General features: G+C 34.5%; 1 protein-coding gene across 1 annotated transcript in view; it reads right to left on the reverse strand.

Moving 5' to 3' along the window:
* DNAH5 (dynein axonemal heavy chain 5) overlaps positions 1-27,462 on the reverse strand; it is a gene marked incomplete at its 5' end in the record, with an annotated part of 294,184 nt that overhangs the window by 240,199 nt on the left and 26,523 nt on the right. Inside the window, 7 exon segments of the mRNA XM_043995374.1 lie at positions 3,579-3,750; positions 9,221-9,427; positions 11,495-11,816; positions 16,105-16,190; positions 22,457-22,564; positions 25,507-25,722; positions 26,296-26,418. Of these exon segments, the coding sequence (XP_043851309.1) occupies positions 3,579-3,750; positions 9,221-9,427; positions 11,495-11,816; positions 16,105-16,190; positions 22,457-22,564; positions 25,507-25,722; positions 26,296-26,418 (1,234 nt within the window).

Below are 27,462 nucleotides of genomic sequence, written 5' to 3' on the forward strand. Positions count from 1 at the left end.
AAAAAACCTGGAAAGACCTACATGAACTGAAGCAGAGTGAAATGTAATGTATACAAAAGAAAAGCAATGGTGTAAGATGATTTGCTGGGAAGCATGTGGTTATTTTCAGCAATGCAATGATCCAATATAACTCTGAAGGACTTATGAAAATTGCGATCCATCTACAGAGAAAGAACTGATGGTAGTTTAAAACAGATTGAAGCGTAATTTTTTTGATAGTTCTTTAATCTGAAGTTTTGTTTTTGCATGTTTTCTCTCATAACCTAATGTGGAGATGTTTTGCATGACTACTCATGTATAACTTATATTGAATTGCTTGAGTTCTTCAGGGTGGGGGTGGAAGGGAGGGAGGAAGAAAAGTTGGAACACAAAGTTTTTAAAAATTGATGTCAAAATTTGTTTTTACATGTCATTTGGAAAATAAAATTCTAAACAGAAAAAAAAAGATTTTTTGTGTTCTCGGAGATAATTCAAGGGGTATAGAAATTTTCAGTTCTACAGTCATATGATCTTGGGAGCAATGTGTTTAGTACTTTTCTGTACTGTGCACTTGTCTGTGAGCAATCACAAGCACTCTTTTCCACTCTGAAATTGTGACTCATATACCTGCTCTACTGCATCTGCAAGCCCTGATGATCTAGTTGTCTTCCTCACCCTGGGACTGAGTTCCAGCTGTGTGAACAGATCAAAGTATAGGCAGTGTAACAGAATCCTACCCCTGGCACCAACAAAAGAGCCCTTGTAATCTCATGGTCAGTTGTCCTACCCCCTTACTATCTGTGGGCTAAGAAGTAAGGAAACCATAACTGCCTTCACTGATTCAGTCACTCCCAAGACCTTCTCCTGGCTTCCTGGGGCCCAATCTGTGCTAGCATGGCCTCTGCTGAACTGCACTCCACTCTCACCCTCATACAACAGATCTTCCCTGACAATTTATCTTGGACTAAAAAATTGTTTCATTCCATCCTTTTGTGGGTTTTGCCACTCTAGAATTTGTTTTGAGGAGGGGTTTAGGGGAGAGCTCAGGTGAGTCCTTAGCTTTTCTCTGCCATCTTGACTCTGGCTTTTAAAATTTTTTGTCTTTGAGGTAAAATGGTATTATGATATTGAGTATAAGGTCATGCACTATAAAGAGCATATAAATTAGATTCAGAAGCGAGTTAAGGAAGTTCTACTACCATTTAATATCTGCGTAGTTTTGAGCCACACCAGATACTTAACCAGGTATGTGTAGGTAAAAGTTTAACAACTGACTCTCAAAACAACTTTTTAGTTTAATCCTTATTATTGACATTTTCTCTATCATTTCCTTAAATCTAGTCAATCAACAAAACAATAAATCAGGCCATGATTTACAGGGTTTGATACTTTCTAAGATGTAAATGCTTACATTAAAAATTTAGCAAGTAGCTCTTACTAGCCAGTTCAGGCTAGCTCTAGACTACACTAGAATCTCTCTAAGCTTCTATTTCCTTTTCTATAAAATAAGGGAACTAGAATAGATGGCCTCTCAGATACCTTAAAGCTCTAGTTCTAATATCCTGGGATCTTATGATGATGATTTCCAAATTGACTGAGTCTACTAAAGCTTTAAATAGACTGGACACAACTTTAAAAGCCATAAATACCCAATTTAGAGTTGAGTCTAAGTGGGGAACAAAAGAGAAATGGTCTTAAAAAGGACATTGGAATAGATGGGAAGAATGTGGGTTATAGAGCATGGTCCATAAAAGAAATCTGAAGAATCAAAGGCCAAGAATGCTATTAAGAATAATTTGTTGATTGCCTACTATGCACAAGTATCACACATGAGCTGTTTCCTCAAGGACTTTACCATTGTTAAGGGGTTAAAATTCTAGCTAGTCTGTCTAAAATATCTAATGAGTGGTCACCAATAAATTATAAGCTTTAGCAAGAGTTAGACTTTTAAGCATTTATTTAAGGAGAATAAGAATTTGGTAAAGAGAGAAGGAAAGGTCTACATTCATCTATCTATTAAAGGGAGAGCACATTTCTAGCTCCCCTTTCCTTCAGAGTCCCCAGGAAAAAGAGCCAGACAGAGCGCCAGGGTCCCCCTTCTTCCTCCCACAAGCAGACGTCACTTCCTGACACCAAAGAAAAGACGCATAGTCCTGCCCTCAGAGACGTTCACCTCATAGCTGAGCTTTTCTACAGTGTCTCCAGCAGGTGATGTCACAATATAGTTGAGGAGATAAGAATATGAAACAATTAAATAATAAATTATATAGCACTGACTATGAATACAAATGAATATCAGGAAAAAATGAATATTGATAAGCTAGAGAAGTCAGAAAATGCTTTAAAGAAGAGAAAGAATCTAAAATAAGTAGATTTGATTTCATCTTATTCTAAAAGTAGGAAGATTGGCATGGTAGAGATTACAAAGGAAGAAATTCCAGGTTGAGGAAATATCGTGGGTAATTAAACATTTCTAATTTTTAAAATAATCTTATCTTTCTGAAAATTGTGCCCAAAATTCTCTTAATATTGAGGGGGAAATAAGTCCATTTTAAAATTTGCCCTAGAAGTATTATTTTCAGAAATTTTGATTCTTATGTTGGTTTTAGGTTGTACTCTTTCCAAAATGTCTGACATTTCTCAAATTTTTGAAACTAAACTGTATTAAGTGCTTGGGTGGGGGGATATTAAGTGTAAAAATGAAAGTAAATCTCTTCATCTCCAAATTCTTATTTTAAAGCAAAATGAAAAATGAATAAAAGGGAATAGATTTTTCTTATTCCAGAAAACAGAATCCACGAAACTAAATGTATCCTTGAACTATCTTGAAAATGACTTGTCATATATTTGGTAAAAAAGCAACTTCTTTGCTCAGAGATACCATGCTTTTCCAACAATTTGCAATAAGACAACATGATGATGAATCAAACCTCCATCCTATTGGCAGGGAGGTGATGCTTTAAGAGTGCAGAATAAGATACATATTTTTCATACACAACCAATGTCTGAATTTGGTTTGCATGACTATACTTATTTGTTACAAGGAAGGGCTTCTGATGAAGGGGAGGGGAGAAGGGAATTAGTGATAGTGATACTAAAATAGAAAGAAGTAAATAATGTTAATGAATTATTAAAAATATAACAAAGTGAGAAAAAGAAATATCAAAAAGGGACAAAAACCAGCAGAGAAGTGCTGAAACTACCATACTAAATTTGAATTATGCCAAAATAAAATTGTACGTGGTAGAAATTCATAGTTTCATATGTAGCCCTCCTTTACTGTTTTCTTGACATATAAAAATGCCCCTTTTGGTTGAGGTCATGAAGTTCATCATAATAAAAAGTAAAAAATATAATAACATATGACTTAGGGGGCAACTAGGTGGTGCAGTGGATAGAGCACTGGCCCTGGATTCAGGAGGACCTGAGTTCAAATCCAGCCTTAGACCACTGACACTTATTAGCTATGTGACCCTGGGCAAGTCACTTAACCCCAACTGCCTCACCAAAAAATAATTCTTAATAACATATGACTTAAATACTGGAGCACAAAATATTTGAAATACTGAGCAATAATAAATAAATCCATAGAGACTTACTGAGCACCCTAAAAATGTTTCCTAAATATCCTTCAATATTCATTGAAGTCCAGTTCAGTGAAATTAAGCCAGGTTGGATAGCTTCATCTACTTTAGCCAAATGAGGAACCATCAGTTGTTCAATGGCAGGTCGGATTTTTGACTTCACTCTCTTAAATTCTGCCAGCATCATCTGAAAAGAAATAGAGTTTGAAAGAGTAATCAATGCTGCAAGGCTTTATCTCTATGAACTACCTACAGAATCTAGAATTGTGTATTGGGTAATTCTGTCTCTCCTCTTACAAATTATTCGATTTATAATCTGGGACTGAGTAAACTATTTAGTTCTGGATTTTACTTATTGAAAACATGCTTGGGTATTTCACAGAATTATTATAATTCTTAACAATCAAATAACTTAAAAAGTACTTCTTAGATAAAAGTTATCTTATAGGGCCTGAAAGCATTCCCCTCCAATCAGATGCATATAGAAGAAGCTGTATATAAGGTTTTTCCACTCTTCAAGAAACCTTTATCAGATCCTCAGCTTAACTTCTACCCTCTTCTTTTAAGCTATTCTGGTAACCAGTCTCTGACTTCTCTTGTTAACATTCTCACATTCTGTCTGTAATTGTTATGTGATATTGGCCAAATATGGCCCAAGTGATGACTAACAATTTATATTCATGTAGATAGAATAGGGATGAGGACAGGGATAGAGAAAAGAATAGGGATAGGAGCACAAGACTAGGGACAGGGACACAGATAGGGACTAGACTTGTGATTTAATTAGTTTCAGGTGGTGCTGAGGAAGATTTCCATCAACCAATTCAGGTCAGCCTATTCTTTCCATCTTATATTCTTGGAGAGTTGTTTAAAGCACTGAGAGGCTAATTGATTTGCCTAGAGTCACATAGCTAGGACATCAGAAGCAAGACTTGAACACTGATTTCCTTACTAAAGGACCAGCACTTTATTATGCTATGTAATGACTCCTCCAAGCCTGCCTCTTCTTTTCTTATACCTCCATGTGTGTAATTATTTTTTTCTTATAAAAAAGTTATCAATTCAGGAAAGTAGCATATGGGTTAGGTTTGCTATTTTTCTTTTGGTCACATCTTAAAAAAAATAAGGTTGAAGATTGTTTTCTCTATCAGATATCATGTACATTTATCCTGTAAAACCAGTAAAATTGTGTAGCCTCTAGTACAGAACTCCTCCACATATGCTAGGTCTAGTTCAGTGGCTCATTCCATCTTTGTTATCTTCAATGCCATTTCCACTTCCCAAGAGTTGAAATAAAGGGTCTCCACTGTCTTTCATGATGGAAAGAGATTATAAAAAGGTTTATAAATCTTTTTCTTCATTTTTTGAGTATTTGTTGCCCTTTCAGCTTCATCCTTAAATTCTGTGGAATGACTTTGCTTAATTGATTCTTTTCTATCCACTGTTTCCTGATGTTCTGTGAGGCAATATTCCAAGGCAGCTAGGTTGCACAGTAGATAAAGTGTGGGACTTGGAGTCTGGAAGGCCTGAGTTCAAATCCTGACTCAAAAACTTACTAGCTTTATGAACTTAGACAAGTCATATAACCTTCTTTGTGTCAGTTTAGCAATCTATAAAATGTGGATAATAATAGTGTCTGCCTCATATTGTCATTGTGATGATCAAATGAGATAGTATATGTAACATGTTTTGCAAAACCATCATAGAGCTATAACCTTCCTGCATTCTATTGGATAAGATTTTTTAATTTAGAGCTGTACTTATCTCTGTACTTAATAAGAAGATCAAGGATTTTCTAAGTTATTTTGGACTCTTTGTTGTAGCAATTACTTTGCAGCACGTGAACTATTTGATGAAATGGTTAAAGTTGGTATTAAGATCAATGTTCCACTCATTAACCACTTTTCTTCAGTCTCCCTGACTCATTTAAATGTATGAGCTGTTTTAATAACATGTCATAACTTTATCTCACTTTTATTATACTATTTTTGTATTAATTTTTACTTTTCCTCTAACAAATCAATGTTCTGACTGTACATATAGCTGATTTAAGAGTTTCTTTCATATCTGTAATGAGTCATTTCCAATCTGTTAAGATATAATCAATCATTTTATGATGATTCTTAGTGCAAACTGTATCTAGTCTCCTTTTGTCTTAAAGAAAGTATTCAAGATATATACATATGTAGCTTCTTTAGAATGTACCAGCTTTTGGCCTCTCTCATTTCTTAATTCTGACCAATATTTTAAAACATATTTTCACTATCCTTAACTACACCAATCTTAAAGTCAAAGGCATCAAAGTCATCAAGTATTAGAGTATGTGCTGACTTAATTTGGACAGGCTTATCATGTTTTTCTCTGTCTCTGCCTTCTCATCCTCTGTGACAAATACTCATCCATAAGATGCAATTATTTTATGTTGATTTTTCCCCAAATACTTATTACCAGTACTGCAATATAAGATGAGCTAATGTCCTATGAAATGGGGTTTTTGTTGTGCTTGGACATGTGATAAAAACAACTTTATCAACTCCTTAATTTATACCTCAAAAAATTTGTGAACCTTATTAAGCTATAATTTCCTTTCATCTTCCAGTTTCATTTGTAGCAAAAAAAAAAAAAATCAAGGTTAACATGATTCAATCACTCCATTTCCATCAATTTTCATTACCCAGTGAAAAAAGAACCTAAAACTGGAATGCCAACAGTTACGTTAATGTTAAAGAAGGTATGATAAACCAACTGATTCTTTTTTTATAGAATTTTATTTTCCAAAATATATGTAAAAACAAATTTTAACATCAATATTTTAAAACTTTGTGTTCCAACTTCTCTTCCTCCCTACCTTCCCACCCCCCACCCACAAGAATTCAAGCAATTCAAAATAAGTTATAAATGAGTAGTCATGGAAAAATTCCCATATTAGCTAGTTGTGAGAGAAAACAGTCAAAAAAAACCCAAAACTTCAGATTAGGGAATTGTCAAAGAGGAAAAGAAATAAAAATTAGTAACCTATACCCTCTTTCTACCATTCTGCCACTGTCAATCAAACAATAAATCAACAAGTATGTATTATGTAGTTACTAAATAACAAGCATTGTGATAAGTTAAGGGAATATAAAGATAAAGAGTGAATAACCTCTTCCCTGAAAGAGCTCACAACAAACTAGTGGGATACAATATGTTCATGAATAAGGAAATATGGAAGATATTTGAAGTAAATACAAAGTTATTTGGTTAGATCTGGTGGAGCACTCATAACTATGCAAATCAGAAGCCAACTCTTTAAGTGTCATTTGAGCTAATCTTTGAAAGTACATAGGGATTCTAGGAAAACAGGTGAGGGGAAAGAGCATTCTAGGTATGGGGGACAGCTTTTGCAAAGGCATAGAGTTTGGAGATGTAATGCTTTAAACAGGAAAATATTCAATAGTCCAGTTAGTCTGGAACATAGAGTGAATGAAGGGGCATAATTTGTAATAAACCTGGAAAAATATCATTGAGCCAGATTATTAAGGTTATAAATGTTAAACTATTAACATTTATTTTATAGTTGCCTTTTTTTCTGGAGCTATTAGGAAGCCAAAGAAGCTTAACATTGTGAGAACTATTCTTGATAAGTATCAATTTGGCAACTATGTGGAATATGAATAAGAAAAGAGAGAAATTGGATATAATGAAACCATCATGGACTATATATGGTAAACAGAGAAGAGGCATCAGGAGAGAACCATTGGAATACACACACACATATGGTTATGGGGGTTATGGGTATGACACATATGAAGGTCCTTCAAAAGGGGATTTGGAAGCATTTTCAGACAGGAAAAGAACTGAAATAAAGCAATGTCAAAAAAATTTTAGGAGAGACTATCTAGAAAGAGGAAAATGAAAAGAAAAATGCTAACTAGAACCAAGGTCAGCAAGATTTCCTGGAAGAATTCAAGAAAGAGATGAGTGATAGACAAAAAGGGGGTGGAGCATTGAGACTGCTATAAGAAAAGAGTATAACGATTGGAATGACGCCACCTGCTGGATACTTACTGTAGAAGAGTTCTGCCCATGAAGCGAAGGTCTTTGAGGGCAAGACAAGGAGTCTTTTCTTTGGCGGGAGGAAGTGACGCGGACTAGTGGGAGGAGGAAGGAAGAGACTGGCGCTGACTCTGGGGCTCTTTCCTGGGGACGCTGGCAGAGAAGGGAGCTAAAAATGTGCTCTCCCTTTAATAGATAGAAATCTAGGCCTTTTTCTCTCTTTTTGCCAAATTCTTGTTTTCCTTAATAAATGCTTAAAAGCCTAACTCTTGCTAAAGCTTATAATTTATTGGCGACCACTCATTAGATATTTTAGACAGACTAGCTAGAATTTTAACCCTTAACAAGAGTGTTATATGGAAAGAGAGTTAACAGTTTGGCAAGAGAGACAAAACAATACTGAAGAAAATTACACCTCAAAAAGCAAAATTGGTCTGATGGAAAAAGAGGCACAAAATTCAGTGAATAAAAGAACTTAAAATAACAGAAGTGGTCAAATGGGGCGGGGGGGGGGGAGAGGTGCAAAAGTTCACTGAAGAAAATCATTCCTTAAAAAATAGAATTTGACAAGTGGAAGCTACTAACAGCATGAGACATCAAGAAATAAAATAAAGTCAGAAGGATGAAAATTTAAAAAACCACCTGAAATATCTCATCAGGGAAATAACTAACATGGAAAATATATTCAGGAGAGATAATTTAAGACTTATTGAACTACCTGAAAGTCATGATCAAACAAAAGGATCATCAGAATTGGTTCAAAGACAGAAGACACTTGCATATGCTCTTAGTTAGGTTATAGAAATCTATCTTACCCAATAGGGAAATAAGAGAGGAAGGGGATAAGAGACATGGGGGATGATAAAAGGAAGGGCAGATTAAGGGATGCAGCAGTCAAAAGCAAAACAGACTTTTGAGGAGGGGCAGAGTAAGAAGAAAGAGAGAAATATAAACAGAAGAAAATAAGATAAAGTGAAATACACAGTATTCGTAGCTGTGAATATAAATTAGATGAACTAACCCATAAAATGGAAGCATTTTTATCTTCTGGCTTCTATGAGATAAAGTTATGGAAGAAGGAACAGGAGAAGAGTGAAGGACTTGAGCTAAATAAAAGAAATGTAGCTGTGATGGAGGTAATTTGCTAGAGAGGTGTGAGTAGTATAATATTAATAAAGCTATGTCAGAAAAGAAATTTATTGAGGAGTAGAAATTTGGCAAAATCTGGAAGAAAGTGAGGAAAGTTTGAAGGGGGAACAATCTCCAGGTTTAGATACTGGTCCAGCTTCTAATTCCTGTTTGTCATAGCAGAAAAAGCACTGAATTAACTACATGCTCTAAGATTTGCTCTCTAGTCCTAACTCTGATACATATTAACCGTATTATTTAGCCTCTCTGAGCCTCATTTTCTCCAAATGTAAAATAAGTAAAATTTTTGGCCTGCCTACTTCACAGGATTTTTATGAGGATCAAATGAGGTTATATATGTGAAAAACCTTGAAAATTATTAACATTAATTAGTCATTGAAAGTATGCCTTTAAATATGTGTAGAAAAGCAATAAAAAAACCATAAAATTAAAAGAAATTATTTGCTATTTTTCTAGCTCAAAAATCACCATACCTTCATTTGATTGAAATGTTTCTTGTAAATTTCCCGTTTCTGGTAAAAAGCACTTGCAAATGGTGGAATTTCAAGACCCATCTGTGACATGCACTCTGTTTCTCGAAATAATGTTAATATCTCAAAGTCAAAATTCACAAATAATTCCCCTGTTTCTGGAGTTTTTACCAATAAGGAAGCCCCAAGTCCAATCTTAGTTAATTCAGTCTGTGGGGAGAGAAAAAAAATAATGAGCAAAACAATGTGCAAAGAAGTATGCTTAATTCAGCCATTTCCCCAAAGAATTCCTTTGCATTGTCATTCCAACAGATCTATAATTTGGTCCTTTCAAATCTGTGTGTGAATTGACACTTGCATAGGTTGATTTTCTATGTAAATCCTAAACAGTAATGAGAGCTGACTTCAATCCAAATGTTGAAGTAACATATTTGAGTTTTCTTTCTTTTGAGTTATCAAGAATATGCAAAAACATTACTCCCCACATTAAAGCCTAAGATAAAATATATAATACTCAATTCTCCCTCCTTCAGGAATTCTACTCTAGGGATGGGAAACTGAGAGTAAGTTGTATTATTATAATTCATCTTGGTAGTATTTAATAAGGCCTAATAATCATATTACCCATTCTAGTACACACTGTGTTTTTGGACTATAAAACATATTTTACCATACTAAACTATACATACCTTTGTATTAAAGTCATAGGCAACATCAAGTATTAGACTGTATGTTGAATTACTTTTAACTGACACTGAGTACATTTTCTTTATTTCCTCTTCCTCTATGATAAATAGTCATCCATAAAATGAAATTATTTCAGTTATTATTTTAAATGCTTATCACCAGTATTCAATATCATATGATGTAATCACCTATGAAATGATGTTTCTTTCTGCCCTTGGACACATGATAAAATCAACTTTTCCAACTACTTAATTTGCCTCTCAAAGAACTTGTGAAATATATTTCCATTTATCTAAAATTTCCTTTTCTCTTTTGGTTTCATTTATAGCAAAAATAGCAAGGTTAATATGACTCACTCACTCCAGGAATATGTTTGTTCATCATCCAATGAAAATGGACCTTATTCTTAGAATGTCAACAACTAAGTTCATGCTTTAAGGAGATAAAAACACCACTCAGTGCACTATACCCCACTTTTTTTTCCATTCTGCTACTATCAATAAATCAGCAAGCATTTATACAAAATACAAAATACCAAGTATTGTTCTGCGTGAAGAGCTTATAAAGACAGAGGAAATAATGTCTCATTTCAAAGAGCTTCATGACCTCTCCACAGTATAAAATACTATCAACTATCCTCTCAACCTTGATATTTTCTTGATTCTCCTCCTGCCTATCTCTCCATTCCTTCTTAGATTCCTTTGTTGAATTGCCTCTATATCCTTCACCCTAAGAATGGAAAAGAAAAGGGAAAATCTGGCTCACAGCAATCTCTCCTCATTTATTACATACTATTTCCCTTCATTTACTCTATGTTCCAGACAAACTGGCCTCTTAGACATTTCTCTGTATTCAACATTCCATCTCCAAACTCTATGCTTTTCCCAAGACTGTCCCCTATACCTGGAATGTGTTGGTTTTTTTCACCTATGTCCCTGGAATCCCTATGTGCCTTCAAAGATCAGTTCAAGGGACATTTACTTAAAGAAACCTCTCCTGATTTGCCCTCTTCTAAACCTATCCCCCAAAATTATGTTCTGTACCCCCTTCTTTTCTCTCTCACTTGGTACCCATGAATGTAATTATCATCCCTATGCAAGAAATAGCTTACATTTGTAAGTGCTATTTACAAACATTTTATTTACCCCTATAAATTCCTTAAAATGGGAGCATTTTCATTGTTGTCTTTGTTTCCCTGATGTCTTTTTTGTTGTTCAATCATTTCAGTTGCTTCTAACTCTTTGTGACCTCATTTGGGGTTTTCTTGGCAAAGAAACTGGAGTGGTTTGCCATTTCTTTCTCTAACTCATTTTACAGGCAATGTAACTGAGGAAACTGAGGCAAATAGGTAAAGTGACTTGCCCAGGGTCATACAGCCAGTAATAGTCTGACGCTGGTTTTGAATTCAAGAAAATGAGTCTTCCTATCTTCACTGTGACACCTACTATTTTATATGCAATAATAATAAAAATCAAATGTTAACAAAACTCCTCCCCAAAAATATAGACAAAGGTTCATATGCATGCATGTTCCATGCTTTTCTGTGTCTCACTGTTTGACCAGATAGGCAGAAAATAGGTTCATTCTTACTTGTTGAAGCCATGCCCTGTGATAGAGAATCTCAAATTCCAAGAGAATTTTTGCCATTTTATTGTATTTCCGGACTATGTGCTTGGCCTTTGCTGTCTTAAGCACATTTGCATGCTGCTGGAAAATTTGCATTGGTTGTTGAATCCTGTAAAAGAGGTGCCGAGCCCAGAGAATCTTCCCAGCAATAGGGGGCTTGTCCCGAGCCAAAGGAGGGTCATTTTTCTGTTTCATGTACAGTTTGGATATCATCTCAATATCAGCTCCATAGTTCTCAAGAACCATCTGATATTTTTCATCAATTCCAAGGTTGGGTATATTCAACCTAATAATAGAAAGGATATTTTAGAATAAATGAAAGGGGTTACCAATGTCTCAAAATTTTGAAATCACTTGATTCATATGGTATTCTCTGTGTAAGAAGGATGAATTAGTTTCATAATGCTATTTGAAATAATTCAAAATAGTTATGAAATATAGGCATTACTGTATCATCTTGGTAATAAGTTGTTATTTGTGTTTTTGCTTTTTATTAAACTTGTAAATTTTGAAAGGCCTATAGAGATATGCATAAAGGACTCCAAAGTCACAGAGCAGTGCATATTTGTGGAAAGAAACGGATTGAATGCCCTGAGTATATGCTGAATTTTCTCAATTAATATGTACTGCAATCATGGCAGTCAGAGTTTTAAAGTCAGATAAATTTTATTTGTTTTTGTTTTTTATTTTTTAAGAGCAATGAGGGTTAAGTGACTTGCCCAGGGTCACACAGCTAGTAAGTGTCAAGTGTCTGAGGCTGGATTTGAACTCAGGTCCTCCTGAATCCAAGAACAGTGCTTTATCCACTGCCCCACCTAGCTGTCCCAGTTCAATTTTAAAGAAACAGTGTTTGGACGCATTAGTTTTGTTTTTATCATAATCTGATACTTTGATGTCTCTCTGATTTTATCAGTATGGACATTCCCTTCCCTAATTCAGATTCAGCCCTCAATACATGTGACTTTCTGATATTGGAGCTGAAACTTTCTATATGTATTGTTTTGCCCTGTAAACATGAACTCTTCAGACTAGGAGTGGTTTCATTGTTTATTTGTATCTCCCCACATCCTCCAGCTAAGTACAAATACTTTGTACTTAGTAATCTTTTAATAAATGCTTTATTAATTCAAATATTATCATTTAGTCATTCATTAATTCATCTGTCTGTCCATGGATCCTCACAAGAAAAGTTAACCAACACCCTGTACAACTTCCTCTCTTTTAATATGCTCTATATACCAGTATACCACTTGGACTCTTCATTTGTTGTGTCTCATTTAATTATTATAAAATTTATTAAATATTCAATTAAAATATATAATTAAATGGAAAAATTAAAAACTGAACATTTGTATCCAGGATATGGTGCTCATCACCCATAAAACCTTTCCTCATTTATGTCACTTTATCTTTAAAAATATTAAGTACAGGGGGCAGCTAGGTGGCGCAGTGGATAGAGCACCAGCCCTGGAGTCAGGAGTACCTGAGTTCAAATTCAGCCTCAGACACTTAACACTTACTAGCTGTGTGACCCTGGGCAAGTCACTTAACCCCAATTGCCTCACTAAAAAAAAAAAAAATTTAAATATATTAAGTACAAAAGTGAGTTTATCTTAAGAACCCATATTCAATCTTCTACTCTTGACATTTGGTTTACTACATGAACTTCTAACACTTGGTGAAGAATAAGGTAGAAAAGAAGAGAATAATCTCAAATGTGTCCTGTACTTATCTTGTTTGTACATCATTTGTATGTTGTCTCCCCCATTAAACGCTGAGCTCCTCAAAGGCAGGAACTATTTTTGCCTCTCTTTTTATGCCCAGAGTTTAGGACAGTTCCTAGCAAAAAGTAGGAGCTTAGATCCAAGAAAATCCCAAAGGACTAAAAATGAATCATACTATCTGCCTCCAGAGAAAGAATCAATATTGCCTGAATTCAAACTGAAATATGTCATTTTTACTTTCATTCCTTTTCTTTGTCTTCTTATACAAAATTACTAATATGGAAATGTTTTACATGATTACACATGTTTAATCTATATCTGATTGTTTACTGTCTTGGGAGTGAGTGGGAGGGAGAAAGAATTTGGAACTCAAAACTTTTTTTTAATGTTAAAAATTGTTTTAACATGTGATTAGGGAAATAAAATATGCATTGAAAATGACAAAAAACAAAAAAATGCTTGTTGAGAAAGAAAAAAATAAATATCTCCAAGATTTTCTTGGTGATATCTATAGAAAATGAGTAACATAGTTCCACATATTGGAAAAAAAAAGATTTGAAGGAAAATGGATTTTCCACAAAAATTCTAAAAGCAGATCATGGAGAGGGGGAAGTGGTCATATGGCTGAAGTGAAGGCTCTCTTTAGCTTTTCTAACTCACTGTAATATGAATAATAAAGAGAGAAATAACTGATTGTGACAGATCACTGAGATTCCATTCATTGCCTACTCCAAACCTAGAACTCAAGCAATGTAAATAATGATAAAACTCAGATTATCTACATTTTAATATAAATCTTCCAAATATTTCATTTAAATGACAAGATTGTGTATAATGCAAAAAAATGAAGCTTTTGCAAGTACGTCCAATTTGCCATTTGTGGAAGATCATGTCAAATTTTGCCAAAGGAAGCACAGTTAAGAGACTATCCTTGCACTGGCTGGACCAAATTTAGTCACAAAGAATCCATTTCTAAACAGTTAGGCTAAGGCCTTTCTCTGGGAGAAAAGACATGTTAGCAAGGACTTTTTAAAAACAGACTGCACATCTGCATGAGAGCTCTGGGCATGTCCCTAAATCACAAGAGCTTTGGATAAGTGCATGAAATCATACCAGGAAACCCAAACCAAAGAGAACACAATGAATATATAAATACACAACAGTAATTAATTAGACGTTTTCTTACAACTTTATACCTTTCTTGTTGATAAATGTTATTTCTCAATGACTTAATATTATAGCCAATATAATTTTGATTTAAATGTTCCTCTGGTTATACTACCTATGTATCCAGTCACACATCTTAAGTTGACAAACTGCTGGTTTCTTGGTTGGTCATTGTCCTTTATGCTCAAAGAGGACCAAAATGAAATCACAATGTTAGGGTCAAGGTAAATGTGTCCAACTGTAACTGATCAAACCAATACAAGCTCAGAAGGCTCTACCACAGGTGGTGCAATAAACTGCTTAGCCAATGTTATCAATACCTTTCACAACTTGTAGCAGTGACCTGAGATGATGGAAACTTCAAAACACTAAATAAATAGTATGGGTAAATAGCACAGAAGAGATATCCTAGTTCCTGGACTACATAATTCAAAAGCTGATTGTTATAATGAAGTGGAAATTGTTATATAGATAAATGGATAGACTAGTAAACTAGAAGCTACTTAGCCTTCTGTATATAAAGTATATTTTATATTACTTTTAATCACCTGAGAACCTATTCTTGACTTCTTTTATAAGTAAATACCCTTTCTAAAAAGGGTTCAGATACAGTAAAGGAAAAGGAAAAAGGGGGCCAGCAAAGAGACAGATCTAGCTGTTGGAAAGGAAGATCCACAATCTAAAATCACAAAATCTGACACTTAAAAGGGACATTAGAAATCATCTAGTCCAATTCATTAGTATGTGTGTATATGTGTGTGAAGATAATAGCAATAATAATAAGTCACATTCACATAGTGCTTTCTAAATTACAAAATTCCTCCCTCGCAACAATACAGTGAGGTAGGTAGTTCAAGAATAATTATCCCCATTTTATACACGAGGAACCTAATCCACAAAAGTTAAGCCACACAGCTAGGAAGTATGAGAACTTGTACTCAGATCATCTAACTCTAAGTCTGATGGTCTTTGAATTTTAGCATTATTCTATCAGGGAAAACTGTTGACACTATCCCAGTTGTGAATATTGCAGAGCAAACAAAGTGAAAAAAATGTTAAAAACTAAGGATTTTTTTTTACTACTAACTAATTATAGTTATTTATATGAGCTGTTTATCATTTACCACACCACAACACTCATTATACAAATCATTACATGTTAGCTTAATTTTTCTGTGTTTTATCTGACTAAAATAGCAAAACTATGTTTCATGTACGCTTTTATGGGTCTCCATAGTTTGCTGCTTATGCAACATGATTGCTTGCTCACAGTTTTTTTTAGAATGCATATTGGTCAAAAACCATGGGAATCAGTGCTGGTTTCAAAGTAAACTAATTAGATAACCTTTGGCAAGTCATTTGCTTTCTCAAACTCATTTTCTTCATATGTAAAATAAAGAGTTTGAATTAATTTCTATGGTTCCTCCCAGATCTAAAGATCTCTGATTTTATCCAGGCTAATTTAGCTTTTCTCAAATGAGTTTAAAACAAAAAGTAGGCTTTCTGGGAGGCTGGAAAAGTCAGGATTGAGGTAGGGAGGAACAGAGGAAACAAATTTATCAAGGTTTTTTTTTCTTTCTAATTAGAAAAGGAAGCAAGGAATTGTGTTAACCTCTTTAATATTAATATTATTGTGATCATAAAGATGATACCTTAAGAAAATAATTTCAAATTTCCTTTTACCTTTCAAATTTCTTCAACATCATTAGTCCTCGCTCTGTGTTTTGAATATTTTCAAATGTGATATCCATGAATATCTGTAACTGGTTCTAAAAGAAAAGAAAACCTAATCATGGAAATGAAAAGCCTTGGAAACCTCATATTAATCGAACAGTCACAAGCTGATATGAATGTATTTCAGAGAAGTCATGATCTCAATTTTAAGTACAAAATGACTATTAATCGACTCTGCCAATCTCAATTTTTTACCAAAATTCCTTAAAGTAGATTGGAGCAAGTAATCCTTTAATACAGTTCATTTGGATCACATTTTGTCTGATGCCATGCCCTATTACCTAATGGGACACTGGGCACTGATACAGAACAAGGTAACAGCTGGGAAAAGGTAATTACTTAGAGTTATGAAAGCTCTATTGGAATGTATTTTGGAAGCAAAAAGCCCAGACTCACAACCAGATTATTCATAATGCAAATAGGCACTTATCCTTGTGAACTGCTTCTGTAAAGGTCTTGTAAAGAAATGTCAGGTCTGCCATCCTGAATTATATTTTCTCTCATTTACTCATGTCATTTATAAGGAAGGTAGAGTGAGAAGAAAGAAAAGGGGGAAGAGAGAAAGACAAAGAGAAAAAGACAGATAAACAGAGACAGAGAGAGAAATAGAGATTAACAAAAAATAAATTATGGTTGAATCAAATAATTGGGCTATAGGGGCAGCTAGATGGCACAGTGGTTAAAGTGCTGGCCCTGGATTCAGGAGTACCCGAGTTCAAATCCAGCCTCAGACACTTGACACTTACTAGCTGTGTGACCCTGGGCAAGTCACTTAACCCCCATTGCCCCACAAAAAAAAAATAATTGGGCTATAGCTACTTTATTTATTTATCATGAACCACAGAATAGAATAATTAAAGAAAATGTAGAGAGTTGGCCTCAGAGACAGGATGACCTGGATTTCATTCTTACCCAACAGCCCTGCCCTCAAGGAGCTTACATTCTGATGGGGGAAATAAGTGGGTAGAGACAATATAAATATACACACACACATGTGTGTGTGTGTGTATATACGTATGTATATATAGTCTCTACCTACTTATACACACATATTATATATGTGTATGTGTGTATGTGTGTATGTATATATGTATATATATTGTCTCTACCTACTTATGCACATGTTATATGTATATGTGTATATATATGTGTGTGTATGTCTATGTATGTGTGTGTGTGTGTGTGTGTATAAACTAAGGCACTCTAAGAGAGAAAGTACATTAACATTATTACCTGGGGAGACCCCATAAAGGCTTCATGGAATTAAGTAGAATTTGAGCCAAATCTTGAAGGAAGCCAAGAAGAATAAGAGGCACTGGTGACAAGGCATAATGCACTGGTAACGAGGCATAATATTCCAAGGATAGAAGAAAAGTAGTGCAAAGAAAAGAAGGGAAGTGTCCTGTTCAAGGAACTGCAAATAGACCACTGCTGCTGGAACCAAGAGTGTATGGAGAAAAAGAAAGCATGAGAAGACAGGAAAGGCTGGAAGGATCCAAGTTATGAAGAGTGTGAAATGCAAATAATAACAATATTTGGTCCTGGAGGAAACAGAGAATTACTGGAGGTCATAGATGAGAGGGGAAGAGTAGGGAAAATGTTCACACACTCTAGAAAAATTGAATTGGCAACTAAATGGAGAATGGATTGGAATGAGGAGAGATCTGAGACAGGAAGACCAGTTAGAAGGCTATTGCAATAATCCAGGTAGGAAGTAATAAGGGCTTAAACTAAAGCTTCTGTTATATGAGCTTGAGAGGGGGACAAATATGAGAAATGTTGTAGGGGTAGAAATGGAAAGATTTGGCAACAGAATGGACTATATAGTAAATGATTAAAAGTGAGGAGTCAAGGATGACACTGAGATGGAGAGTATAGGTGATTAGGAGAATGGTGGTGCCATTGGAAGCAAAAGGGAAGTTAAGACAAGAAAAGGGCATGGACAAAAAGATGAGGAGTTCAGGAAGTCCAATACAGTAGGCAGGAGAGGAAAAAAAAAGAATGGGGTTGTAAGTTCAATTTTGGAAATGTTGAATTTGGTGAGGTTTTCAGTCCACATCACTAGAATAATGGTGCCTTTGTATTACAAAAGTAATCTATTTTAGAAGGGGATTACTTTCATGTGGAAGAACATAGTTCAGTTGTAAAGGTCATGAATTTGAGAAATAAAAGTTAACTTTAAGTAATTTCCAGGTGGATACATCTAGTTGGCAGTTGAAAATACTCTCCTTACTTGACTTTAATGATACTGCTTTCTTCTGGCTCTTCTCTTGTCTGACCAACTCCTCAGTTTCCTTTGCTACATTCATTATCTACTATTTGGCATAGATGTTCCCCAGGAGTTTACTCTTCTCTCTCTCTCAGATATTATCAGCTCCCAAGGATCTAGTAACATCTCTAAGCAGATAATTCATCATCCTTTTCCCATAACCTAAATTTCAGTCTCTCCGTAAGTCATCCTCCACTGTGTCTAAGGCACAGGTCTGACCACATTCAAGAGTGTACTCAAAAACCTACAATTCAACTTGCCCAGAGCCACACAACTCCCACGGTAAGTAGCAGAGAAAAAACTCAAATCCCAATTTTTCTAATGCTGAAGCCAATTCAACATCTTACTCAGTTTCCCTGAACTTAGCCTGCCTCTTTGCTTTTGTAAGGGGATAAAATTCTAGCTATACTATCTAAAATCTAATGAGTGGTTGCCAATAAATTATAAGCTTTATCAAGAGTATTTAAGTGTTTAAGTATTTATTACAGAGCATTAGGATCAGAGAGAAAGGTAAAAATCTAACTATTTCTAAGAGACCCTATCATCTGACCTACCAAGGCAAGGTCAGGAGCCAAAAGAGCGAGAACCCCTCCACCAGCGTCCACTTCCTACTTCATGTCCCCCTCCCAGAAATGAGAGGCTCCTCAAGTTGATTGGCTGGTATCCTCAATAGACAGTACCCACAAGCAAACGTCATTCCCTGATGCTAAGGAGCTTGACCACATGGCTTGCCCTCAAAGACCTTCTCCTCATGGCAGAGCTTTACTACAGTAAGTCTCCACCAGGTGGCATCATTCCAATCATTACACTTTCATTATCTGTTGTCTTTTCCTAATTTCTTACTCAGCCCAGTCTGCTTTCATAGTACTTAGTAATTAGTAGGCACTTAATAAATTCTTCTTGGTTTGATTTGTTCTCCAGGGTCTAGGTTCTTCCTGTCTATATGTTTTTTACCTGACCTATCATATTGCTATGTGCTTGAACAGCTCATTGTGGTTCCCCGATGGCTAACTTGTGGATATATCACCCAGATAACTCCACTTCACTATCTGCCCACTACTTTATGTTTCAAGCCTATAGTTGTATTTGTCCCTCTTCTATGCTGTTCCCCAACATTCATTGCACCCCATTGTCTTAGACCTTACCCTAATCCAAAGAATCCATAATGACTTTGGTAGAAGTGGATGTTTTCTCCAGAGGGATTCATTCATATAAAAGTGATATGCAAAGCTATAAGAATAAATAAATTATCTAAGGGAAAGAAAGGACTAAACTTTGGGGAATGCTCACAACTAGGACAAAAAAGAAGCCAGAGGAAAAGACAAACAAGAAACAAACTTGTGTAAGGACTTAAGATAATTTATTGGCAAGGATGACAAAAAAGGGAGAAAGTTTCAAGGAGGAAAGATTCGATATTATCAAATATTATAGGGATGGCATAGAGACTAAGGTCTGACAGAGTTTCTCACTGATTAAAATCATATTGGTTGGGGCAGCTAGGTGGTGCAGTGGATAGAGCACTGACCCTCGATTCAGGAGGACCTGAGTTCAAATCCAACCTCAGACACTTAACACTTACTAGCTGTGTGACCCTCGGCAAGTCATTTAACCCCAATTGCCCCACCAAAAAAGAAAGAAAGAAAGAAAGAAAGAAAGAAAGAAAGAAAGAAAGAAAGAAAGAAAGAAAGAAAGAAAGAAAGAAAGAAAGAAAGAAAGAAAGAAAGAAGGAAAGAAAGAAAGAAAATCATATTGGTTAAAAAAGTTCTAGCTTAATAAATATTAAATATTTTATTTCTAATTCTCAAAATATGCATGCATATTGTGTTATTATAATAATATAATACCTCATCATAAAGAATTCTCAGAGGATATTAATTTATTTTGGGAAGTGGTGGGGGGTGTTTTGCTTTATTTATTTTTTTCAGGGCAATGAGGGTTAATTAACTTGCCCAGGGTCACATAGCTAGTAAGTGTCAAGGGTCTGAGGTCAGATTTGAGCTCAGGTCCTCCTGAATCCAGGGCCAGTGCTTTATCCACTGCACCACCTAGCTGGCCCTTAAAATTTCATCTCCACAATTTTCTGAGAGTTGAATTCCCTATTTCATCCAGGCTGGAAGAGCAATGGTCACCCTCTAGAGGCCTGATTTCAATTCTAATTCACATATAATCTTTAATCTGCTCCATATTTTTTTTACCTGGACCACCTTACTCCTTCTTAGTGAGCCTCCAATCCTCAGGGCTAGACATATTATTCACATACTTATTTCTGCTTTAGTCCTATTGCACCTCAGAACTTCTAAACTCAAGCAATCCACCAGCCTCAGCATCCCTGAGCAGCAGCGACTATAGACATGAGCCACCACACCCACCCAATTTAGGTGATATTCTGGATGAAGACCTTAAATTCAATAAAAAATAAGGACAGGGGGCAGCTAGGTAGCACAATCGATAGACCACCAGCCCTGGATTCAGGAGGACCTGAGATCAAGTTCAGCCTCAGACATTTAACACGTAATAGCTGTGTGACCCTGGGCAAGTCACTTAACCCTAATTGCCTCACCAAAAAATAAAAAAAATAAATAAGGACAAAATTAACTTATAGTAGCCAGTAATGGAAATTACTTCAAGTTCTACTCAAGTCTATGATTTAGACCTAAGATAATTATAGTTTAACAGAAAAAAAACAAGTAAAGCATATCTCTTCTTAGAGTATTTTGAGCTTTTTTTTCCACTTAAACAATGCCAATTAGAGTTGATTGATAATTAACTTTTTAATTATCTGCAAGGTAACTTCAAATATGTATAAGCATTCTTTTTATCCTGTTGAATGAGCCATAAAAATGCTTGTTTCTTTGGGACCAAGTCTGTTATTTCATTGTTGTAAAGAGCTCCTAGTGAGAAACTAACTCCCTCTATCAATGCAGATGGTGTCCACCTCTGCAATTTACAGTCTTAGGGAGTTTCCTATGATTCTGAGTGGTTAAATGACTTGTTCATATATAGTATTTATCAAAGATGGGACTTGAACCTGGGCTTCCTCAGTTCACTCTCCATCCACCAGACTATGCTGCCTCTTATAATCATGAAAAGAATTAAAGAAAAACAGTGTGGAAAGAACACTGGCTCTGGAGTCAGAAGAATTCAGTTCAGATTTCACCTCTGACACTTACTCTCTGTGTGACCTTGGGCAAGTCACTTTAACCCTGGAATTCAATTTCCCTATATGTTTTAGACAGGGATTGAACTATAGATGGCCAATAAGGTCCCTTCCAGCAGCAGTTTTATGGCACTGTGAGCTATGATCCTGTGACCCAAAATGAAAATTGATTCTAAGGCAAGGAGACAGGATCTGCTGTTGTGTCTCACTTTCCCATTAAGGTATATGGATCAGCACATGTTAATGAAATAGCTAGCACAGAGGAGCAGTAGCTGCCAAAGTAGGTAGTAGGGACTTACTTTCTTGTCATACAAAACATCTCCTTTTGCACCATATGTTGCACAGACTTCTGATTTCTAAGGGAATGAAATGATTCTCACCTTGAACTGAGTAAATTTAATTCAAGTCAATAATTCCTGGAGGGGGGGCAGTCAAGAGAGTTCTGCCCTCTACCATCGAAAATATGCATTGATTGCACCATTTTGAACGCAGAAAGTAGAATCTGGCTCATTATTACAACTATTTGATTCAAATAAATAGAATAAATTTGTGCATGTTATTAATCTCAGTTTTCCACAGAGGCTGAAAGTTAAACTTTTTAAGACTAACTTAGAGGAAGGAGATTTTCTCTTCTTGTACTGCAATAGAGTGTTATTAGAAATCATTATCCAAAGCTATATTTATGACCCTTTAATCCATGAGAAAGAGCACTCAATTATTAATCTGAAATCAAAAAACACAGACAGAGGTTGATATCATTCACCTCTATAATGAAGACACCTCTCCCTTCTGAATCCCTAATGATTAGCAGTATTATACAGAAGAGGAAAAAATAAACATAAGAATGTCAATAAGAATTTCATCATACAACCTACATGAAGGTCATTAGTCTCCTTGCAGAACTCTTCATAATCTTGATCAAAATCAGTTTTCCGATGGTCTAAGAAATTGTACTCTTTTTTCTTTATGGTGGCAATAGTGCTCTAAAATATTTACAAAAAAAATAAAGCAATGGTAAAGCTACAGTGAAACACTTTAAGAGAGAAGTTTTTAAATGTAGATAACGAATGAACATTTTACAAATCAAAATTTCCCTCAATATGATCATGTTTGGGGGTATACTATTATATGAATAGTAATATACTACTTTAAAAAATACTAATATACTACTTTTTTACATATAGCTACTAAATTCACAAAATATTTGGACAAAGATAACTTTTAATATCATAAAGATCTTTCTAAACTTTGTAAAATTCAAATTCATTCTTTAAATTATAAAATAAAGTACAAACTATATCAGTAGGAAGAAAGGAGCCTTGTCTTAAACTGTTTTTAAGTACCATGTGAAAATAATTACAAAATTAAAATTCAGTGTGAAAAAAACAATTTACTTGTGGTTTAAAAAAAAAACTTTTAATACAAACAATATTCAAAAAAAATACATATCACAAGAGAAAATGTGCCCCCCCCCAAAAAAAATGCCAAATAACAACAGCTAAGGATGAAACAGTCTTTGAAGCTTCAAATGTCTTGAATAAAATTCACAACTATAATCTACCACATGAAGAGTTCTTAAGATTCATGACCTCCCTTTGCTCCTGCACAGCTGTAGTTTGTGCAAATGAAAGTATGAATTAGGCAATTCCTTTCATCAAGAATACTAATCTCAGAAGTTGTGTTTGCTCTGAATAATGAACTGTAATTCTTCGTGATCATTCTTAACCATGCTCTAAGCCATCCTCAAACAAAACTCCCCAAACTGTTGACATGGGCTTAGAATCTTTATGAACAAGATTGTGTCTTCTACCATGGTCTACCTTTAAAGGTCATTTCACTTTAAACATGAGGCACAATCTCTTGGTAAATAAAATATGAACTCTCTGAATTGAGTTTCCAATTAAAGTTAACCTACTCCTTGAGGTCCTGCAATTATAGAATTATACCCTATATTAATAAAAAAATCTACTTTCTACTTAGAGAAAATCTAAAGTTATAGTCATAGAGTTATGGTTCCATAAACTGTAATAACTTACCAAAGTTCACATGGTAAGTTGGTTACAAAGAACCACAAGTATAGAAAAAGTTGCTATTTTAATAGAGATAACAATTTTATATTTTATCTGTTTCTGCTTTCATAAATCAACTTTCAGGTAGATTGAGCAGCAGATAAAATCAAAATGAAATTAAAAGAAAAGGTGACACTTGATGAAATACAAGAAGCTACAAATAGATCTATTTGAACAAGCTTTTGACTTTGAAAAATGGGAAATGAATTAAAGACCTATGATTCAAATTATCACTATTTCTTGAAGAAGGTTAATGCATAACATAAACTACACAACCAAGAACCCAAAATAAGTGAGAACTTTCCTCAGCTGATACATACTTACCAAAGAAGTGAGGGAGACATAGCAGCCAAGAGCAAAACTAATTTAGACTTCAAATTCATTTGAAAAATATTATGGAATAAAGTGGTATTTGGGGGAGGGAGGACACCTGAACCTACAGAAAATTTCATGTGGAAGCTAGCTAAGCCAGATCATTTCAAGGTCTTTTATAGATGAAGCTAAAAAGAAAACAAATAGATATGAAATGCAGAAGGTATGTGAGTACTTCTACTGAAAGTTTTTCATTGTTGGTGATTGCCGAACCAATATACCTAGCCTCAACTCCTCAGGATTCCATTTGCTATATAAGGAAATGTAAATAACACTTTAGAAGATAAAATCAGAAAAATAGGTCAACTTGACCAAGTACATGCAGAAGCAACTGATGTTGGATACATTTTGGGGATACAAAATTTGTATAAAAAACAATTTTAAAGGTATTTAGTGTATTTCAGTTCACCTAAAGGAGGGGAAAATTCCATATGAATGGCAAAAATTATCAGTACCATTATTTTTAAAAAGAAAAAGATTTAAGAAGACTTAAGCACCTACTAGCCAGTAGTTCCTACTTTCTCATTTCTCCAAAGTCATTATGAAAATGATTTATACACATATGAAGTGTCCTTCATGAAAGTAAGGGAAGAAAACAGGCAGGTTTCTACATTTTTCTATAGTGGATATCTTCATAGTCACCAATCTATCTAAGGTAAGCATAATTAAGAAGTTCAATATACTATAATAAAATATATAATACATTCCAAAGTAAAGTACCAATATTTTAATAATTGTTACTTTCCTTCTGTCATTAGACTTACCACAAATTTGTAAAGCATTTTACTTGCAAAGTACACAAAAATAATTTATAGTCATCCTCAGCATAAAATTGTACTGTTACTATAATTGATTTGAGGATTTAAAAAAAGGGAAGACACTGAGTAAACTAATAAACTAAAAGAGTTAACAAAAATACCAGTTAAAAAATAACAGTTTTGGGGCAGCTAGGTGGTGCAGTGGATAAAGCACTGACCCTGATTCAAAAGGGCCTGAGTTCAAATCTGACCTCAGACAGTTGACAATTGATACTTACTAGCTGTGTTACCCTAGGCAAGTCACTTAACCCTCATTGCCCCGCAAAAAAGAAAAGAAAAGAAAGAAAAAAAGAACAGTGTTATAGTTGGGCAGAATTTACTCTGTACATGTGACCAGTTAGTATTCTAGTAGAGAAGTTATCACCTGTTTTAGAGGAGTCATAATATGGTGGGTTGGGTTATGCTTTACTTTTGATATCAAAGAAAACCTATTTTTTTCTAAATTACATAATATATGATACTGAGGTTCATACGTAAAACATGTCAAAACTATTGTTAAATCTCACAGAGATTTATTCTTTTCATAAAGGACAAAAATACATATTTTTCATAATAGGCAAATTACATCTTACTCTTTTAAAGTGCCCTTCAAATGATTTAAAGGCATAAAATATTTAAAGATAATTATCAGTCAGGTTGGCAAAATTGGTTTCTGAGGTACATTACCTGAAACTTGGTTGCCAAAATTTCTAGCCCTTCAATTTTGGAATCCTCAAGAACTGAATATCTTGTAATAGTAGAAAAAATGTCCATGATCTTGGCAAGACGTCGGTGAAAAGTCTCAAATTTTCCAAAAATATACATTTCACTGAATTCAAATTGCTTTTCATTTGGATTTTGTTCAAGCTTTTGTTTTTTCTCTTGAAAACAATTCTGATATTCCTTGATATCAAAAACCAAAAGAAAAAATAAGAAAAAGTATCATGAGAGGTACAATAAATGTATTACATTATTTTTTTTCCAAGAGAAAATGACAAAATTATAGTTTGCAAACACTTCCTGGGAAAATTGAAAGCATTTGGTATAACAATGTTTAAATTATTCATCTATTTTCAAACTGATAAACCAAGACATCTATAAAAATAAAACATAGAGTGAATTCATAGCATAAAATGCATTTTGGACAGGGGTAACATGAGCAAATGAGAACAGAACACTCTTTTGTGGGAGCTTCCAAGATTGAACCTTATCCTTGTTGACTCAGAGCTTGAAGTTGTAGGTCTTGGGATACACTTACCAAATATTCATAGACACATATTTATTTAATTTACTTCCATTTACACATATAGTACCTCCTACTTCCTCAGTATTACATATGCCCCTTGAGGATTGGGATTGTTTGATTTTGGTCTTTGTATCTTTAATGCCTAACAAAGAACCTATAACTCAGAAGCCAAATAAAAAATTCTTATTGAATTGAATTCTCTTATTTTTACTTACTGATCTATAGCATACCTGTTTGAGTTTAATAGAAGATAATATTTTTTCCATAACTACATCCTGAGGCTGGTCCCAGATGGTAGCAGTTCCATTGTTGGTAATATAAGCTTTACATGCGGTTATCATCTGATTTGTCACCTTGAATTTTAAGTTTTAAAAAAAAAGGAAGCATTTTAAAAATACAATGACTACAAGAACATTGATGATCATGAATATGAAAGCCTCCTGACTCTAAGATCCCATGACATCTTCTTTTCGATATGTGGTATTGTTGTTACTGTTTTTCCTTCTGTTAACTACATGATTAAGCACATTACCAACACTCCGGTGATAACAAAGTAGTCTGGGTAACCAGGATCTGAGATTAGACAGACCTGTGAGTGAGAATCAAGAAAGCTAAAAGATTTCAGCTCAAAGTAATAGGGAAAGGTAATAGCTGTTTAAGAACTAACCAAAATAGGAGTGGTTCCCTAAAAAGACAAAGATATAAGACCATTCTGGGGTGTCAGAGAAGGGGCGGATAAAGAAAAAACAATAGTCCTAAATTAACACAGCTCCTTTATCTTGGCTCATATATCAATACTTCAAATATCTCTATGTTCTTGAAAAAAAGAACAATACAAAATAGGAATGACAGTAGTGCCTCCAAGCTTTTTGAGAGTCAGGAAACAATGTGTAAAAATCAGTGTGTGTGTGTGTGTGTGTGTGTGTCTGTGAGAGAGAGAGAGAGAGAGAGAGAGAGAGAGAGAGAGAGAGAGAGAGAGAGAGAGAGAGAGAGAGAATTGTAATTATTGCTTTATAGGCTTTCGGACAGTTTCCAATGACTTATTCTTATTCCTATTCTAACATTATCAAGAAAACAAGTGTCATCAAATAGACATGAAACTCTAAAGTATTAAATATGGAACAGGAAGTGATAATTTAATATAATAATTTTATTGAAATGTCTCAAGGTGAAATGAATTAATGTCCCAAATATTATGTAAAAGTTTTGAAAACACAATTTTTTATGTTACAAATATCAAAGCAACTAATAGAACACATGATCTTACAATCATATTTTCCTTAGATCAACCTTACTGTTTTCCCACTAAAAATTTAATACCCTTGTTTTAGACATTAGATATAACTGAGCTAGGTTTTTTTTTAGTGGCAGGCTACATGAGCATTGAGTCCTATCAA

The sequence above is a fragment of the Dromiciops gliroides genome, chromosome 1 (genome assembly GCF_019393635.1).
Source record: "Dromiciops gliroides isolate mDroGli1 chromosome 1, mDroGli1.pri, whole genome shotgun sequence".
Lineage (NCBI taxonomy): Eukaryota > Metazoa > Chordata > Mammalia > Microbiotheria > Microbiotheriidae > Dromiciops > Dromiciops gliroides.